Source organism: Magallana gigas, chromosome 5 (genome assembly GCF_963853765.1).
Source record: "Magallana gigas chromosome 5, xbMagGiga1.1, whole genome shotgun sequence".
NCBI lineage: Eukaryota > Metazoa > Mollusca > Bivalvia > Ostreida > Ostreidae > Magallana > Magallana gigas.
The window spans coordinates 8259032-8278223 of record NC_088857.1 but is presented as its reverse complement, the minus strand read 5'-3'; the positions used below and the strand labels follow the sequence as shown (position 1 = coordinate 8278223).

The 19192-nt window shown below is 33.2% G+C and overlaps 3 protein-coding genes across 6 annotated transcripts; 2 read left to right on the top strand and 1 right to left on the bottom strand.

Annotated features, from left to right (window-relative positions):
• Positions 1–394: 394 nt before the first annotated feature.
• LOC105319124 (V-type proton ATPase subunit C 1) lies at positions 395–5872 on the top strand. Of its 2 annotated transcripts, none has more exons than XM_066084797.1 (13): positions 395–522; positions 960–1104; positions 1197–1264; positions 1508–1593; positions 1820–1914; positions 2016–2107; positions 2216–2314; positions 3338–3406; positions 4397–4489; positions 4703–4796; positions 4883–4980; positions 5075–5195; positions 5470–5872. In XM_066084797.1, the coding sequence occupies exons 2-13, from the start codon at positions 973–975 to the stop codon at positions 5572–5574; spliced, it is 1152 nt and encodes a 383-aa protein (XP_065940869.1). In that variant the 5' UTR covers positions 395–522; positions 960–972; the 3' UTR covers positions 5575–5872. The 2 variants fall into 2 exon arrangements, with proteins under 2 accessions (XP_065940869.1, XP_065940871.1); XM_066084799.1 differs by having other exon boundaries at positions 395–528.
• A 1149-nt stretch (positions 5873–7021) lies between these two features.
• On the bottom strand, positions 7022–13569 carry LOC105319125 (dynein axonemal assembly factor 1). 2 transcript variants are annotated; one of them, XM_011416528.4, is made up of 15 exons: positions 13429–13569; positions 12507–12646; positions 12136–12346; positions 11758–11849; positions 11079–11300; positions 10669–10835; positions 10237–10311; positions 10055–10119; positions 9328–9413; positions 9064–9197; positions 8633–8741; positions 8448–8498; positions 8239–8264; positions 7871–7939; positions 7022–7675 (listed from the first exon to the last, which is right to left on the bottom strand). In XM_011416528.4, the coding sequence occupies exons 2-15, from the start codon at positions 12622–12624 to the stop codon at positions 7175–7177; spliced, it is 1926 nt and encodes a 641-aa protein (XP_011414830.3). In that variant the 5' UTR covers positions 12625–12646; positions 13429–13569; the 3' UTR covers positions 7022–7174. The 2 variants fall into 2 exon arrangements, with proteins under 2 accessions (XP_011414830.3, XP_011414831.3); XM_011416529.4 differs by having other exon boundaries at positions 12507–12630; positions 13429–13566.
• Positions 13570–17475: 3906 nt separating this feature from the next.
• LOC117692889 (uncharacterized) lies at positions 17476–19089 on the top strand. Of its 2 annotated transcripts, none has more exons than XM_034482276.2 (4): positions 17476–17575; positions 17739–17931; positions 18257–18370; positions 18823–19089. In XM_034482276.2, the coding sequence occupies exons 1-4, from the start codon at positions 17533–17535 to the stop codon at positions 18908–18910; spliced, it is 438 nt and encodes a 145-aa protein (XP_034338167.2). In that variant the 5' UTR covers positions 17476–17532; the 3' UTR covers positions 18911–19089. The 2 variants fall into 2 exon arrangements, with proteins under 2 accessions (XP_034338167.2, XP_034338174.2); XM_034482283.2 differs by having other exon boundaries at positions 18260–18370; positions 18823–19056.
• Positions 19090–19192: the final 103 nt, after the last annotated feature.

The window sequence follows — 19192 nt, the reverse complement described above, 5'->3', positions numbered from 1 at the left end:
AATTAATGATATCCATCTTCATCATGCCCTAGGTATTTTCGAACAATTTTCGTATGCTTTAGACGTGAACAACAGACCACTTTTTTTTTTTAGAATTTTAATTATGATCAGAAAACATTGATTACAAAAAATATCATAATAAGATTGAAAGACAAAACCGTTCATGTAGTTATGATAAAAATATAAAACAAATATTCTTCTAATCTATTTTTTTTTTACCATAAAGTCGGCTTAGATAATAAAAAAAACCATAAATATATTTACAATGAAAAAATATATTCTAACAGTCAAATAAATTAGCCTAAAAAGTTCACTATGCCCAGTAAGTATTCATTGGAGTTGAAAATGACAACAGCTTCCGGAATTTGTAGTCCCGGAAAATTCAGTATTTATATTTTTCTCATGATCACGTGAGACAAATATGGCTTCCACCTGATGTCTCTGACCGATTCGCCACTGTCAGACTAATTTCTACCTGTCGGTGTTCAACTAAAGCCAAATTCAGAGACATTACAAGAAACAGTAAGGGTAATTAGAATTGGCAATTGCAATATGTGATATTAAATGCTATAATTTTTCACCAGTTTATTTAAAACGTGATTGCACTACACATTTTTGCGTTGCCATCTTCATAAAGTGACCAGCCATATACAATTGTGAGGAAAATTTGCAAGTGATTTTCATTTTTGTTCAATATTTAAGACAGGGTGACATTTAAACACTTCTTTGAGAAGCTGAAACTATTCAGAAACTATTTTTGCACATGTTGTCAGGTTGTATTGAATGAAAGAGGAGTACAGATCAAGAAAAATTTAATATGTTCTTAAAGACTAATAACATAGATAAAGTATTGTTATGCGTGTCTGAAATTGCGAATGTAGATGCATTTTGCATGTTCATACATAAATTATTTGATACTTAGCTCTAAAAGTATACTGTAATTTCATGTGTACTTGCAGACATCTGATCAAGATGGCAGAATACTGGCTGATATCCGTTCCTGGAGAAAAGACGCTGCAGCAGTCCTGGGAAACCCTCAACAATGCCACCATGAGGAACCAAGTGTTGTCAACCAATTACAAGTTTTCCATCCCAGATCTCAAGGTACCGTGGCATCAACTGGTACAACGAGAATTAGTTATATAGTATCATAAGTCTGTAATTTAATACTATTTACGAGCTGTCTTGTGTTGCAGGTTGGAACATTGGATGTCCTTGTTGGTCTTTCTGACGATATGGGCAAACTGGACATTTATTGTGAAAGGTAAAGTTTGATTCTTTTGTGTCAGGTGTGTATTCTGATGAGACAGATTCTGTGTTTGTGTTTAAAACTATGAAATACATATTAAAGTAAAGGTTGATTTCTTTTAAATCCATTTCCAATTTGGTAAGGATTGAATACTGATAGTTCACATATTAATTTCAGTTTGATGTGCATATAAGGTTTTGTAAAACATAGCGTACAGATAGGTAAAGTACATGACATTTGATGTCCATTTGTTTCCAGTGTTACCAGGAAAATAGCACAATACTTAGGGGAAACACTGGAGGATCGTAGTGATAAATTACAAGGAAATTTACAAGTCAATGGAGGTTTGTTTATATGTGGTTATTTTTCATTTAGGAGGGCATGTATATCTTTGCCAAGGTATTTTTTAGATAAACTGAAAGCTGTTTTTAAAGATTAACGTGTATCACTAACATCAATTAGTGATTGATCTTGGTATACTCTGCATCATAATGTTAAAAGTAGATTGTTTGTGGTCCCTTAAAATAACGATACAATAATTGATCATTCTTTTCTTTATTTGTTAAATAGTGGATATGGTAACCTACCTGACACGATTCCAGTGGGATTTGGCAAAGTATCCCATCAAACAATCCCTGAAAAACATTGCCGAAATAATCGGAAAGGTCAGACATACTTCTTTTTTCCAAATTCCATTCAATGAATAGTTGCATTTCTTCTTGTGTAGGAGCAAGATGTCATATGTTTTATTGAAATTATTTTGTAGCAAGTTTCACAGATTGAAACAGACTTGAAAACAAAAGCCACAGCATACAACAATCTGAAGGGAAATCTACAGAACCTGGAAAGAAAGTCCACGTAAGTTGCTGCTTTTTGACATACATGTATTGGGAAAACAATTTGAAGTCATCCATAACAAGTGGGTATCTTAATCAAGAAATGCATGTCAAATCCCGTGTGTTTTAGGGGAAGTTTGTTTACAAGAAACCTGACAGAATTGGTGAAGAGGGAAGACTTTGTGCTGGACTCGGAGTATCTACAGACACTGCTGGTGGTGGTTCCCAAGTAGGTCAAACTAGTTAATGACATGTATTACAGTTGAACTTCGATATCTCGAACAGTAATATCTCAAATACAATGGATATATGGAAGTGATTTGTAAGTCCAACCACTTATTTTTTACCGTAAGTATTTTACCCTCGATATCTCGAATACTCAGATATTTCAAAGTTTTTAAACAGTCCCATCTAGTTCGAAATAACAAAGTTTGACTTTATTTTACAATTTAAAGGGGCATGGTCACGATTTTTGTCAAATTTTATTTTTCTGTTTTTAATATTTATAATGCCTCAGAAAGACATTTCTAAAAGTCAAACAAAATTTGAGTGCCAGCTGTTGAATTATAAACGAGATACAGAGCTCACAATTCTTTGTTATGTAAACAAAGCTTGGATAATGTGTTTGTATACATTTCGAATGTTGAAAAGAAAATCCCAGGTTTAAGACCTAAAATGAATGTGACAAACGCTAAGAACTGTCTATTTATGTTTAAAACAAATTAGCAGATATAAAAATCGGTTGGATAAAGAAGTTTTACCTGTATATTGAACCATTATAAACAAAAAACATCGCATGAGTCTTGTTTACATAACAAACAATTGTGAGCTCTGTACCTTGCTTATCACTCCACAACTGACGCTCAAATTTTGGTTGATCATTAGAAATGCATTATTGAAGGACATATCGCATGTTTTTCAATTTTTGGAATTTTTAAAATAAAATCATTCTATATACTCATTAAAAGTGAAGTTTATTATCATTTTCTTAAAATAATCTGGCTAATTTTTAACAAAACAAAAAGAAAATTTGACCCAAATCATGTCCATGCCCCTTTAATTTTTCTAAACAAAGACTCTGTCATCTCAGTTAATTTCTTATCAATATTCAAGGTATATTTATTGCAACTGAAAGGCATAATCTGTTCCATGTATGTGAATTTTGTTATGGAATTATTATTGGAGTTTGAATTAATATTTTCAAGCAAGCTACTTTGGTAATTAAGTGCATATTGCAACATGTATTTTGTAGAAATATCATTCATGACTGGCAGGCAAAGTACGAGTCACTGACTGATATGGTGGTTCCTAGATCATCAAGGTAAGCTCTCTTATACTTCAGCTTGAAAAGTTTCCTAGCTGTTAGGAATTACCGTACTATAAGTTATGGCATATTAATTTACTCTGACAAAAGTTTATAATTGGTAAGTTTTTATGTCATTTTAGTGGTAAATTAAAATTTTACATTAAAAATTTCCAACATGAATTTTGCAGCTCATATTGTCTTAAGGTTTATAAAACCATCAAAACAAAACTTAAATGTACTTGGGGCATATAAAGATTGCAGAGAAACCATCAGAGCTTTCAAGTTTGTAACTTAGAGCTGTGTTTCACTCATATAGATGGTTAGATTTTCAAAATACTTCAAGATGCCTAAATTAAATTATCTTTTAAAATACAATGTAGCCTAGCATCAACAATTAAAGGGACTTGGACACGATTTAAAACCAAAATTTTTATTTTTTTTTGTATAAAATGGTTTATTGGTGCATTTTAAATGATTGACCAAAATATTAAATGTTCAAGTCAAGTTACAAGCGAGATTCAGAGGTAAAAATTGATAGCTATGTAAACAAAGCTCGAGTCTTATAGTTGTTTACAAAAATGTAATGTAGAGAATTAGCATTTCTTAGACAAAATGACATGTAAAAAACAATTTAAACTAATTCAATATCTTATTAAATACTATTATCAACAAAAGAAAGTTACTTTTGATTGAAATTTACACAAATTCAACGAATATGTAAGAAATGACAATATTCGAGCTTTGTTTACAAAACAAAGAATTATGAACTCTGTATCTTGCTTATAACTTGATATTTGAGTTTCAAATTTTGACGTAGCATTATAAACCTCTATACCTATCAGTATAAACATTGAAAGTGGAAAAATAAAATTTGAAAATTTTAAGTCAAATCGTGTCCAAGTCCCTTTAAACACTATTTTGTATATACTATAATTGTCAGTGTAGTAACAGTTGAGAAGTTTATTCTGTAGATTTTATTTACTTTGTGTGTGTGTGTTTCTGTAGGACACTGTTTGAGGACGATGAGAACTGCCTTTGTTCTGTGACACTCTTCAGGAAAGTAGCCGAGGACTTCAGAAACCGATGCCGTGAGAACAGGTATGTCCAAGGGCAGGCAACTCTTTATAACCTCAGGGCAATAACCCAATTTCCTGAGTTAACACTGTTCTATAATTGTAAATGGCAAAACTAAGATTGAAACTTAAATTACTTAACATCAGGAGATTTCAGAAGTCTCATAGGCTAACCATAAGCATACTCTGTTTGTTTCCTGCGAAACTATGCATATGGGCATAATCTTAATCTTCACAGATTTATGGTCAGAGATTTTACATACAATGAGAAAGATATAGCTGATGGCAAAATGGAAATCTCAAAACTGGAGGATGATAAAAAGAAACAATATGTAAGTAGTACAGCAAATGGAAATCATATGTTGATCGATGGCTTTTTACATGGATAGTTAAGTTTTATATCCTTAATGTATTTTAGGGCCCTCTGGTTAAATGGTTAAAAGTCAACTTTGGGGAGGCTTTTTCTGCTTGGATACATGTCAAAGCTCTTAGAATATTTGTGGAGTCTGTACTTAGGTAAGCAGTAAAACTGTATCTTCTAGAACAAATGCAATGATTTACAATGATCTGTCTAAAGGTTAATTTTAATTCTGCATTGTTTTACCTGTAGGTATGGATTGCCTGTTAATTTCCTTGCGGTACTTATACAACCACACAAAAAGACAACCAGGAAGCTACGAGAAGTCATGAACCAGTTGTACGCTCATCTAGACTCACCGGCCTCTCAAGATGTATGGCTCTACACTTCTCACTCATAGGGTTCAATAAGATAGTGCTCAAAAATTAATATATTTCAATTCAATATACATGTATATCATCATTTGTTCTGTAAATTCTTTTATTAAAACAATCTTTCACATTTTTAGCAAAAATGATGCATTATACACATTTAAAATCTGATTATTCATTACAGAAGTAGAATAAATTGTATGTTTAATGACTAATTAACTGCAGTGTTGATTTTGTCCTGATGTCCTGTCATGTTTGTGCTATGTTTTTTTTCAGGCGGGACAGATGGAGATTCCAGGGTTGGTGGGGATCAGCAATGTGGACTACTATCCGTACGTGTATTACAAAATCGGCCTGGATCTGGTGGACCCACTCAAGTAAATCTGGCCTCCACGCTCTGTGATGATTCCATACTATTCTATAAGGTTGGACACTGTAACTGCAGGCTGGTAATGCTGCTGCTCTCAGCTTGAGGGTAAAGGTCAAATCCATGACGATATAGTGATATTTATGTTACCTAGGTTACCGTTGCCATGTATTCTATATGAACAAGTCATTCCTCTGTTGATTGGGTTTTTAAATTATATATGTTAGTCCTGTTTATTCAAAGAAACCAACACCAGTCTCTGTATAGGTATTAATACGAGAAAAAGAAGGGTCAGGGGGCAGGATGGGGGGGGGGGGGGAGGGATGATGTATCACCATGCATGTAATGATTATCCCTACAGTAAAAGAAGGGATAACTTTAATGTTGGAGTTTTCATAATGAAGAATGAAAGATTTATCGTATCTGTTGGTTTCTTTGTTTAAACAGAAAAGATAAGAGGACCATTAGAGGGTCTGGAAACTGTGATTTAATTGTATTGATTACGTAATGAAATGTATATAGTCATTATTAGAAGTCCGTTATTTCCATTGAGTTCCAGCATTGTACATGATAAAGTCTTGTGGTTACAATTTCTTTCAAAGTTGTCAATTTACTAGCTAGGTATATTTTTAGGGGAGAAAAAGTAACATGCATTATATTTACATATATTCTGTATATCACTCGCAATAAGCAGATGTTGAAACTAGTCATAATGTTAACTGCATGTAGAACATGTTTGTATAACATGTTGAGATATGTGTAAATGGAAATAATGTATCTAATTGATAATAAAGTATATACAAAATAGTGTTCAATTGTTGATTCTAGGCTACGTTGTATTTTAAAAGATAATTTAATTAAGACACCTTGAAGTATTTGGAAAATCTAACCATCAATATGAGTGAAACACAGCTCTAAGTTACAAACTTAAAAGCTCTGATGGTTTCTCTGCAATCTTTATATGCCCCAAGTATATTTAAGTTTTGTTTTGAGGTTTTATACAACTTTTAAAAAGCAATATGAGCTGCAAATTTTATGTTGGAAATTTTTAATGTGAAATTTTAATTTACACTAAAATGACATAAAAAATTACAAATTAATATAAACTTTTATCAGTCATATTTTTGTGGGTAAAGCTATTTATAAATCATTTTTGACTCAAACTTGTATCAAAAAAGTCATTTAAAATTTTGCTTCATTTTGGTAATTTAATATTTGTCAACAACAAAATTTAGCATACAAGCACAACTTTCATGACAGAATAAATTATTATGGAATGCACAAATCAAATTAGAAGAATGTACAATGTACGATAACATGTATCTTTAAAAATATTAAAAACAAATTCATAACATGTTAATGTAACTGAACACGTTCAATAAATGTTCATATAAAATGTGATGTAAATATGGACGGAATACTGTTAAATGTGGACTTTGTCACTTATCAACATAATCCTACATTTTAAATTTTCTGTGGATTCAATTGGTCTAAAGCAATGTTAGGCATGATCGAACAGCTTCCTGAATCATTGGATAATCCATTTTAAATATGTGGGAAAATTTGGTACCACAACAAATTTCAGATCACTCAGAATTTTTACAAATGAATCTCTCAGTCCAGCTCTGAGTCGTCCCAGTCTTTAATGGCGGGGTCCACAGTTGTTGCACCAAGGTTAGCAGCCAGGTCCTGGATTTTCTCTTCCTTTGTCATTTTCTTGGAGGCTTCCTCCATCTGGGAGATTTCAGACTTTGCCGTCTTTGACACGCGGTACCCTGTCATTGCACCAAGACCCTGCAGCAGATGTTGAGCCTGAGCTCTGGCTTGCATGTCGTAAGAGCCAGGAATCTCTGGAGTAATGGCATCCAGATTAAGCTCAGATTCGGATGCTCCAAATGCTCTGGATTTTCCTCCTGTGAGTCTGGGTTCCTTTTGCTCTGGGAGTTCCTCAATCAGTAGTTTGGTGGACCCACTGTCTGTTACCTCTTGTACCATAGGTCCCCTAGAGGTGCTGGATTCACGGATGGGCACCTCATCTGAGGTTCCCTCTTCCTCTTCCTCCTCCTCACTGTCACTGCTGTCTGACAGGACCTCAATCTTTGGTTTGTAGGTGGTCTAAAATGTAAGTGTTATAAAAGATATGCTATGATTAAACAGATTTTTTGGTGTTTTTAAATCCATGGTTTTTAATGATTTAATGTAAGAATTTATCAATATGTTCTGCTTCTACTGTCTATATTGAAATGGTAATTATCTACCATGTGATTCATTCACTGATATAATTTTGTTCTAGCCCTCTAAGAACCTTACTTTTTTCTGTTGTGCCATAGTGATAAGCTGTTCTTCATTGACATCCACATCCTCTAAATCTGGCAGATCCTGTAAAATATCAACAGGAATCCTTCAGTATTGCTTCTGGTACAATTACACTATATTACATACCATTAAGACATTTACAAGGTTTATGCGAGGAATAGAGTAATAAAATACAAATGATATACATCGCTTTACTCTTCACTTTAAACAGTGCATGTATGTTTACATAACATCATGAATAAGTCATATAGGTATGATTAAAACCATACACAATGACAAAACATCACAATCACTGCAGATGTTAAGAAGCCTGAAGGACTGATACTTTTGTGAACTTTATATTTACAATTAACGGTACTTACATCTAAGTCATCTTTACTCTTATTGTCTGAAAAAAAAATCATAAATAAAGTTTTCGGTACAAGACCATCATATCTGCATTGATAAAAAAGCTTTTGTCTATGAGGGTCTCTTCATCAATGTTAATTGAAGAATGAATATTACTGGTATGCAGAGGGTCTTACATTAATGTACACATATACATATAATAGTAGTTTTGTGAGTTTCCTACCAGAGATTTCGGTGATGAAGAGACGTGTGCTGTCTTCATCAGAGGTTTCCTCTACAAAGAATAAAAATGAAAAGGTCAATTAAACAGAGATTTTAACTTCGCTGAAGATCAGTCTACTGGTATATATCTCAATAGACATGCTTCATATCATAAGTTATCAGAGATGTGACTAGATGCCAACTTACTGGACTGGGAAAAGATGCCTTGCTCAGAGATGGGGGCTTTGCCGGTGATGAGGGGAGTCTCTCCTTCTTCTTCCTCCTCTTTGTCTGATGAAGAGTCTGTCTCTTTGGCCTGAAATTTCAACCATACATACATTTAACCATATCCTTATTTTATTTAACTGATAAGGCAACTATTTACTACATGCAACGTATGAAAAATTTATTAAAAAAGAAAATGGTATCATATTATTATAGGACATTAACAAGCACCTGATGTTCTTTTTTCTGGTTAAAAAAAAAATGACCCTATCCATTATGTAGAATGTATGTTTTTTCTTATGAATTTATAAAGTCAGGTGCCTGTGTAGAAAACCTATAGATTCTCTAATTTGAGACAGCATGCATAAACAAGATATTCATTTGACTGCAGTTACAGAGTTATGTCCCCTTACCTCCTCCCCCTTCATCCTGTACTTGCCGGTCAGCCAGCACACGCTCGCCTCGTCCACCTCCCCCTCGATCCCCTTCTCCCTCAGCTCCTTCTCTATCTTATCTTTCTCGTTTCTTCTCCTGATGTCGAGCATTGCTAAAATTTACACCAAGTGTCACTTAATCCACCTCCGTATGTGTGAACATTTCACCTTAGTATTAAAATGAACAATTTGCAGTAATATTTTACAATTTTGCAATATAATATGATATAAGAGGCTCCTTACCTTTAACACTTTCCTGGATTTTGCGTCTTTCGTGGTCAATCCAACGCTCTCTTTCTTCTCTCTCTGCCTCGACACCTCCTCGCCCCCTGAAAATGGTGAATCCATTGTAAAATTGTATTATATTGATAATGTGTGGTTTTACATTGTTTTTATTAGTACACTTTGATTCAAAGTACATGAACTGTTATGTAATTGATATCAAACTGAATGAGAGTCTCTTCAACACAAATCTTGCATATACACGTATCGGTAACTAAGAGTGTGACAATTGTAGAATCATTTAAATTAATCTTTGTGGATTGTCGCTTTTTCGCTTATTCGTTGGGATGTAATTTCGTGGATGCATGCATTGGTTCTTAGTATCAAAAAGAGGGATAACTCTTTCAAAATTAGATTTCGTCAAGGATGTTAATTCATGTGGTAGGACTACCCACGTATGGCACGAAATTTGAGCCACCAGGAATTCTAATGATTCTACAGTATTTGAATAATTGCTATCACTGAAATAAATCTAAAACATGCTAATCTGGCTGGTGTAAATCAGTTTGTTAACAGAAACAAAAGCACAATAGCCTCATCAACATATGAATAATTTTTTATTCACTCTATTTATTAATCTGCTAAAATTGATCAATATGGTTTCATTACTCTCTTTTTAACATTTCATCCTAAATACTGGGAAGTAAACATCGACATCCTAATATCATTATGTATTTATGGAACTTACCATGCCTCCGCACACGCCCTGTCCTTGGGAAACACTGGTCTGTCATCCAGGTACGTCAGGTGTTTCTGGTCAAAAATCAAAACATGTCAATAAATCACTATTTCCCACTATGCTGTAAATTATATTGAGTTGAGGTTTGTTAATTTACTTCAGGATTATTCAAGAAGTACATATGTACTGACCAGCCGGACTATCAGAGTTTTCCTGTAGTTCTTGATATGCTTTAGCAGACCATTCCCCATCAAGTTAATCACTTTCTGTCAACAACAAAAAATAATTGATTTTAATCATACATACATGTTTACTTATTGGAAACATATGGATTAACAATAAATTTTATACAAGTGAGTCAAAATGCATGTTAACAAACGGAGATTATACAAACACTTTAGGAATAAAATAAAACAAAATCCTTAAAGAATTTATATTTGATAAATTGATTGAAACATCATGCAAGTACCTACTGTGATACAGGTACTCAGTATCTAGTTATGTAATCAAATTCAAATGTATCCCCTTTTTAATAACATCAATTGTTTTTCATGCACTAGATGCTAAAATTTATAACATAGCAGGTATTACCTGGTATATATTGTTCATGGATTGAGACTTACCAAGTTTTGCATTTGTTCAAGCACTTCAATGACCTTGGGATCCTCTATTTTGTTATGGGCGAGGTCAAGGACACTGACTGTGTGTAGTTTGGCGAGGTGCTCCAGAGACTTGACATCTGACAGGCGGTTATGGGAGAGATTCAGGGTATTCAGGACTGGCAGACAATCTATATCACAGACATGAACAAATTTGAAAATAAACTTACCGTTATCTATCTTACTTAAATGAACATGTACATTTATTTTTGAAATTAAGATAATCTCTGCTGCTTGTGTAATAATCAACAAACTAACAAAGTAAATGTTTAAATTTGCTTATTAGTGGAAAATGATATGATGCATTTTTTTCACAAATTTTCTTTACCATACACTAGAAATGATAGAACAAGGACCTGTAACAATGGACATACCCAGGTTTTCCACCTTCCTGATACAGTTGTGGCTGAGGTTGAGCGTGTCCAGTTTCTGTAGGGGCTCCAGGTTTTCGATCTTCTCGATCAGGTTTTGTTGTAGATACAGACATCGCAGTTCTCCCTGATGGTCAAGGTTCTCGATCTTCCTGATTCCGTTACACTCGAACCAAAGACATCGTAGTCCTGTGTACTCCTCGAGGTTCTCTATCTTGTGAATGCCTGCCAGTACCAAATGTTGTTACTTTTTCATTCTGATATTGTGACATGTATCTCAGGTGTCAAAAAACACAGAAAAACAATGAATAGCCCCTCCAACTCCCTTCCATTTCAATGTTTCCTCTATTTTACACTTCATGACGCATTGTAAAGTATACATGTAGTTAAAATAATGAAACTAATACATCCTCAAACAAACTCTACGGATATGTTAAGAGGACATACTGTGGAATATTTAGAATGTATTGTGGCTCAATTTTTGTGGTATTCATGGGTAGCTCTCCCCCACAAATTTACATCTTTGACCAAATTAAATTTTGAAAGAGTTAGTTTTCTTACTGAAACAAGAAACCTATGCATCAATAAAATTGCAAATAGAATAAGCAAAATTCCAACACTTCACAAAAATTTGCCCCCACAAAATTTAAATACTTTCACAGTAATACACAAAATGTTTTACCTTTGTAATGAAGATAAAGGACATCATTTAAAGCTGGTGTCAGATATAACTTTAGTTCCTTGCAATGTTGTTTCAGAAACTTTTTAGTAAGCCTACAAGGGAAAAACATCTTTACATTGCTTGCACCTGACACATGGAGGATAAACTTTAACTTGTGTATATTCTGGTTGCAATAACTTTATTTTGTAATTTTAAAACCATATTTTCCAAAGTTATTTATTGGTGACCAAAATAAAAACATGAAAATATCAAAGGACAAGGTACTTGCAAGAAATAATCGCAAGATGAAATCTTGCAAACCTTTTGAAATTTTTTGCAGAGAGAGAGAGAGGGAGAGAGAGAGAGAGGGAGGGGGGGGGGGGAGAGGGGTGTCCTTACTTTGGCCAACTGCTCTTGCTCTCTTCCTCCTTCTTAACCACCTGCTTGCTCTCCTCGGCTGTCTGTCTGTTGGTCTGTTCACTCTGACTGTTATTTAAGTTGTTTGGTGTCTGGTTTTCTTTGTCCTCAGGATTATAGTTGTTGTCTGTGTTTTTGTTCTCTGTCTTATTTGTGTTTACTCCATTGCCTGGTTTTCTGTTGTCTAACGTTTCTAAAAAAAATGTACATTAATTTGATGAAGTAAAATACCCAGTTTTACAAACATATCTGGCTTCTTTCATGACCATTCCCAATGCCTTTACATTTTTTTCTCAGACAATTTGATAATAGCCTTTGGATGAATGAAAGGAATCTAGGATCTGGCTTCTTACCATTCTCTGATTGCTTTGGGGAGTTGTCCACCACCTCAATCTTTACTGAGGAAGAGTTTGATGACTCCCTTTGTGGCTCAGGTATAGGCTCTGAAGTAATCTCCTCAATCAAAGGCATGTTTGACTGTTGTATTCAAAAACTACATTGAAGAAAATCAAACATCAAGTGAAAAGTCTATTTTTATTAAGATTATGCATAATTGGAAGTGACATAAAATAAAATGTGCATGTCTATAAAATCTTTTTTAATATGTAACATGAACGTATACTATATAACATTTACTTCCAATACCCATGGTAACTGCCACAATTTAGAGTGCATATTATACATGTACTTGATCACTAATGGAATTTATCTTGTTTCATTATTCTTGATAATAAATTGTAAAAAATTAAATCACTCATCACTAAACTATAGACCTCTTCATAGTAACTGCAGTACTGCTCTTTTGCAGGGCAGTTGAAATATGGTGTAATTGTCAAGTCAATTGGTTTATTTATTGAATTATCTTCTAACTAAAACTTCAAGTATATCAATTTGCCATGCAATAGAGCAGTACCGCAGTTATTTTGAAGGGGTCTATAGGTAAAATGGATGAAAAAAATCTACCTTAAATCAGGGACACACAAATATTCAATCAATAGAATCATAAATAAATACTCTCTCTCTCTCTCTCTCTCTCTCTCTCTCTCTCTCTCTCTCTCTCTTTTAGATGATCAGACGATAGTCGAAAAATATTTCATCACCCAACATACATAAACTTTTCTATAAAATAATTTAACATCACAGAGAAGGACCCCATCCCTCGAAATATGGAAGAAAAGAATAGTAAATTAAACAATTCACCGAAAAAATGCAATCTTTGGACCATTTTTTTTTTAATTGCTTATCATCTTCAGTTTTGAATAAACATACTCTTACCGAATCGAACCGAACACGGAACTCTAGTATCGTTCTCAGAAGTCTAGAATATTCCTTACGAAATACAATGGTTGCCTAATCCAGAAAACGTGGGTATGTTTTGACACGCACCGAGTTCGAATGTAAACAACAATGGCGGCGTAGTAACAAGATAAATAGTAACAACGAACCCGATTATTTTTTGTACGAATAAAAAGTTTTTTCTCGTTATTCTGTAAAATTTGTTTTTTGCGGTTCACCAAATTCCTAAAAAAATTATGTCGACCATTAAGCCCACGTTTTTGTTTTTTGCTTTTTGTTACAAATATTTTTTACATTTTTTTAGGGAGGCAAAATGATTGATGTCATTTTAAGGTATTTTCTATCTCTGGACGAAGAAGAGTTCGATATTAGAATTTAGCAGAATACTAGAATTTTAACATCTGTTTTAATAGTTAAGTTGGTATACATGCAACAATTAATTGATATTAACGAACTATTGTTATTTTTTTATTTAGTTGAATTTTTGCATGTTAAACGGTAAAAACGCACACAATTGGAATAATTTGAATAAACTTTACAACTTCATGTTACAACACATGAAATGAGATTATCATCTATGGTTGATTGCAGTGATCGATCTGAAATTCACGGAACACTTTTTAAAATATTTGATCCTTTTCGAGAAAATTATCAGTTACAAATGACATAAAAAGAATTAAAGAATTCTTTTTACATATATTACCAGGCTAATCTCAAAAAGTCATTTTTAATTGAACATAGAGATGGTAAAAAAAAGGGACTACACAAAAAAGAAGATGAGGGAATAAGATGGCGCAACAGCCCATTTGGTTTAGTCGTAAAATACAATTTCAAATTTAACATTTTTTCAGTTGAATATATTTTATATGTTATAATACAAGTTTACAAAAGGATAATTTCTAACAATATTCAGTTTGAAATATTTCAGAAAACGATAAGAAAAAAGTAATAAAAAGTTTTGGTGGTATCGAACCCACAACCTAAAAACCAAAGTTCTTATGTCTGGTGCTCTAACCACTGAGCCATTTCATTCACAACAAAGTGCGTTCTTAAAATGCTACATATATGAGACGTTGGCGACGAATTTACGGACTTAATTGTATTATTTTTCTTAAACGTTCAATTGTTTGGCTACAAATTGACATTTTTAGAGTAGCCTATTGTGGGTCATTTCTCCACATTTTGTTGATTAAAATCGGTTTAATTTCCATTAAACCGTATAATTTAGACTATGACAAAATATGGAGCTCAGACCCACTCTATGAAAGAAAAGGCATTGAAATTATAAAAATGACTCTATTTGGAAATTTTGACACGCATACGCCAGTTTAAATCAAACTATTGCAAGTATTTGAAATATTTAAGGTTCACAAACCGATGTTACGTTAACTATAAATTGTTTTTAATATTTTTAAAAACAAGTAGCAGATTAAATGATATTTTAATTTTGCAGTATCTAATCATTCCTCATATGTGCATTTTACACGCCTTATTCACTCATCTTCTTTAAATCTTGCTTCATCCTTTCGCGATTCCGGTTAAATATGAAATTAAAAAAAGAAACAGAATCGTGAAAGGATTGAACCATGCTTATTTAGAATTTTAATTACAACCCCTTTTTGTATCATCTGTATGTTCAGTTGATTTTTACGACAACAGGTTATTAATCAAAAAGGAATGTTAAGCGTCTCTGTTAAAAAAACCCCGAATGAAACGAACATGATTATTGTTTTCTTTATAAATTGTATCTGCTTGCAACTCAGAAATTAGTATTCTCTGCAACTGCGATTGGCTTTTTGCTAGAAACATCTGAAATTGTGAAATTTCTTGTAAAACTTTTTAAAGAGAGTAATCTTGAATCTAGTAGGTGTGTGTATTTAATGAATTATCTTTCCTTGCACGTTCGTGGGCTCTAAAGACGTATAAAAAGAGAAACCTTCACAAATGAGGTATCCATAGTACACCCCTGCGAATGTGTTCGGAATGTTTTCGTTATCGTTGCTAAGTATGTAATAAATCCAGAGGTGCTCGAATGAAAGTTCACGAGACTTCACCGAGATTTGTTCAGTTCCTGTGAAATTTCGAGCGGAAGTATAAGTGTTCGGATTATATTCTCAAAATACGTAAGTACTGGTCGGTTTTCATATCGTATCCTACTTTGGTTTATGTTAAAACATGAAATTCTTTTAATAAGTTCGTCTTATTTCACCATTTAGCGGTTTTTTTTTATTAAACGATAATATTCAGAACAGAGTTATCGTTAGTGTTCAACCACGTGTTGAGTGGTTGAAAATATAAACATTGCGTGGCTTAATAAAATCATATCCATGTTTGATGCTTGTGGTGTGCAATACCATGTTTTAAAAAAAATAATGGATGTCTGTTTGCATAAAAACTTAGTATATCGAGTCATTTTCAAGGAACATTCTGCATGAAATTATATAGTCTGTTTCACAATTGATGCTATTACTAGGTCAGGCGCGGATCGAAAATTAATCCTCAGGGGGGGATCTCTACTTAGCATGTTAATTGTTGCAACAGCTGACAAAAACTATTTTTTGTATTGTCACATTTATTTCTAGAACACATTTTATTCACCAATTAATAAAGATAAAGTTTAAAATCAATAAACCTCTAAATTTAATATTTGACTACTATAATACCTATAGATTCTATGAACTAGACTATAAACACGAGGCACGATTTTTACTGCGAAACTGAAAGGGTCAAATAAAACCACGTGGTCTAAAATTTAAATGACAATAACATTCGCAGGGGTGTAGTATGCACAGATCAACAAACGGAAAACGCTTTAAACCCTCTTACGATAAATCAGTAAACTACATGTACGACGAGATTGAAATAATTCATTAACAATAATGACCATATTCCATATAATTATTTAATACGACAAAATATAAATGTATATAACGCCAGGTGCCTGTGCCTTTCAGGTTCAATTTTATTTATTTGTGTATGTTGTATTAGACATGAAATTTATGTATATATAAAAACAAAAAGATATATATAAAGAAAAAGCAGGATTGATTCAGGTATACTTCTATGATCACGTAGGAGAGCCGACCATATATCATTGAAACAAGAATTGCAGTGCATGAATGCATCAAGGCATTAATTTTAATTAAAATTACATAGGAGACAGCGAAATTTATTAATCATAACGAAAATTATTAATTAGAAATGAAGAAAAGCAATATTCAAAAATGCATTTAATTCACAATTGAATATAAGAACCCGACAATGATTTTTTTGAAATATCTACCTTTGATTGAATCTTGCCCGCATAGACTTATTTTTTTTCTTTTGAGCAACATTCATAGCATAGGCCTACCGACTATGGTTCTGCATGTTTTCGAAACTGAAATTATGTTCAATCATTAGTAAAAGTTGGTGAAAAAACGATTATGTATGTCATTCATGAAAAAAATATATTTATCTTCAAAGCACACTTTGCGCGTGTCCTGTCCTTAACATCAAAGAACTCATCTCAAATATAGAAGAATCCAATAATTTGAACACGGGTTGTGGAAATAATATTTGTTGGTGCTACCCCCCCCCCCCCCCAGCCCCAGCAGTAATTGATTTAATGAGGATGATGCACTTTGCATTAGGAATAATAACATTCAATGTTAGACCACCTCCGAAAATATATGATGCCTGAACGATTTAGAATATCAAAAAACTTTTTTGGAACAATTTATTAGTTATCTAACTTAGTTTGAAAATACAACAACCTCCACCCCCCCCCCCCCAAAAAAAAATAAACAAACAAACCCAAAACACCCCCCCCCCCCCAAAAAAAAACCCAAAACAAAACATAAACAAAAAACAAAAAAATACCTAAAAATCGAGACAAAGAGATTAGCTAATACCACAAATACTGATAAGAATGAACAATGGTATGCAAATGCAACAACTTTATGAGCTCTCCTGCAGGTGATGTATAATTCTGATCAGATATGAAGTACCCACGGGGTATTTTGGTATCTGGTGTTCAATTCTGCGCAGTTTCCCCCTATAAAAGCACTTCTCAATGAACACAGCGTACATACACTGACGACAATGAAAACTTCTATATATATGGTTTTATGTATATTGTTTGCAGGTATATTTTTTTGGAATTGTAAATATTTTCTCCCAAAACAGCTTTTACATCATTTCCTTTTATATATCTATTGAACGTAGTTTTTTTTCTCCAAATCTTAGTGTTGTGGTCATTATTAATCTTAAAGATGAAATTCTAATTTTTCTACAATGGTTTCCCCCAGGGAATTGTGTGTGTTCTGAAGATGGCGATTCTCTACAGAGACTAATAGACCAGTTTAAAGAGTTGGACGGCGTCAATAAAAGACAGATGACGGATTCCACTGGATCCGTTCCAACCCTAGACACTTCAGACTTACAAAGTCAGGAGGCATCCAAACGGCAGCAGGAGAATGCTGATATCCGTCCCCAGAAAAGGTAAGATCATTACTGCGCTAAAGTTTATTACTGCACTAAAGTAGCTGCATGCAGAACTGTAGTTCTACTGGAAATTCGGGTTGACGGATATAAGGTCGTCAACCCGAATTTTCCGTAGAGATTCAGTTATGCAGCTACACTAAAGTATTTCATTTTACCGATTTTGTTACTTTGGGGAGGGGGGTTGTTGGTTTTGTTTTTGTTTTCTTTTCTTCTCTTTCTTTTTTTTAAAATCTGAATATATGTCGATAATGCACCTGTAAGATAACAAATATGATAAGAATTATTTTGACTCTTTAATTATATCATTAATGTTTTTAATCAGCAGCCAGTACGAAAATGTTTTAAGAGAGCTCCGGAGGCTGGTCATGATTAACAAACGAGATCACGTGATACCAGCAGTGGACCTCAGTCATTTCTCGTGTAGTCAGGAATATTAGTAAGTCGATTTTTTTCATAATTTTTTGAAAGCAATGTTATTTATTATTTTATTTTGCTGTTAAAACCTCCATTTAAGACAGTTATGCATGTAACTTAAACCTTTATAATAAATAAGATTAAAATGAATTATATATGTCTCATCTAAGGAATGTATAAGAAACCAATTTTTGCACAGGGTGATAATAATGACAATAATGTAATTTTGCTCCAACCAGGGCCTCAATAACTTTTTCACAGTAATAGAAATTTACAAACCATAATCCATTTGTCATTTCAGTGGTAAATAATAATTTAACAATAATTTTTCCAACATGAAATTGCAGCTCATATTGATTTGAACATAAAAGATTATGAAAATTTCGAGGGGGGGGGGGGGGGGGGGGGGGGGGGCTTCATGTATGAAAAGTCATTTTTTCGTTAATCAATTTCAAACTTTACTCTGTGTTGCAGTGGTTTGAGGAAACTTGTGGACAACTTGGCCAAGAAATACTGTGTTGTCAAGGACGATCACGTGCATGACTCTATGGACGGCTTCTGATTCTGTGATTATTTCACGGAGACAAACTGAACTAGAAAATTGTGTTATAATTTGCTATAATACTATATGTGCTATAATTTAACACTCGAAACGCGTAAACTGAAAAAATCTAATTTTAGTTATAATTTTTTTTAGAATAAACATGTATAATTATATAAATAAAGAAAATTTTAAATCATACTTTTTGAATGTATTTCAGATACATATGTGCCAGTTGTCATTTGCTCTTTTGCAATCGATGTTATCTAATTGAAATGAACAAAATATTCATTTAATTGGAGA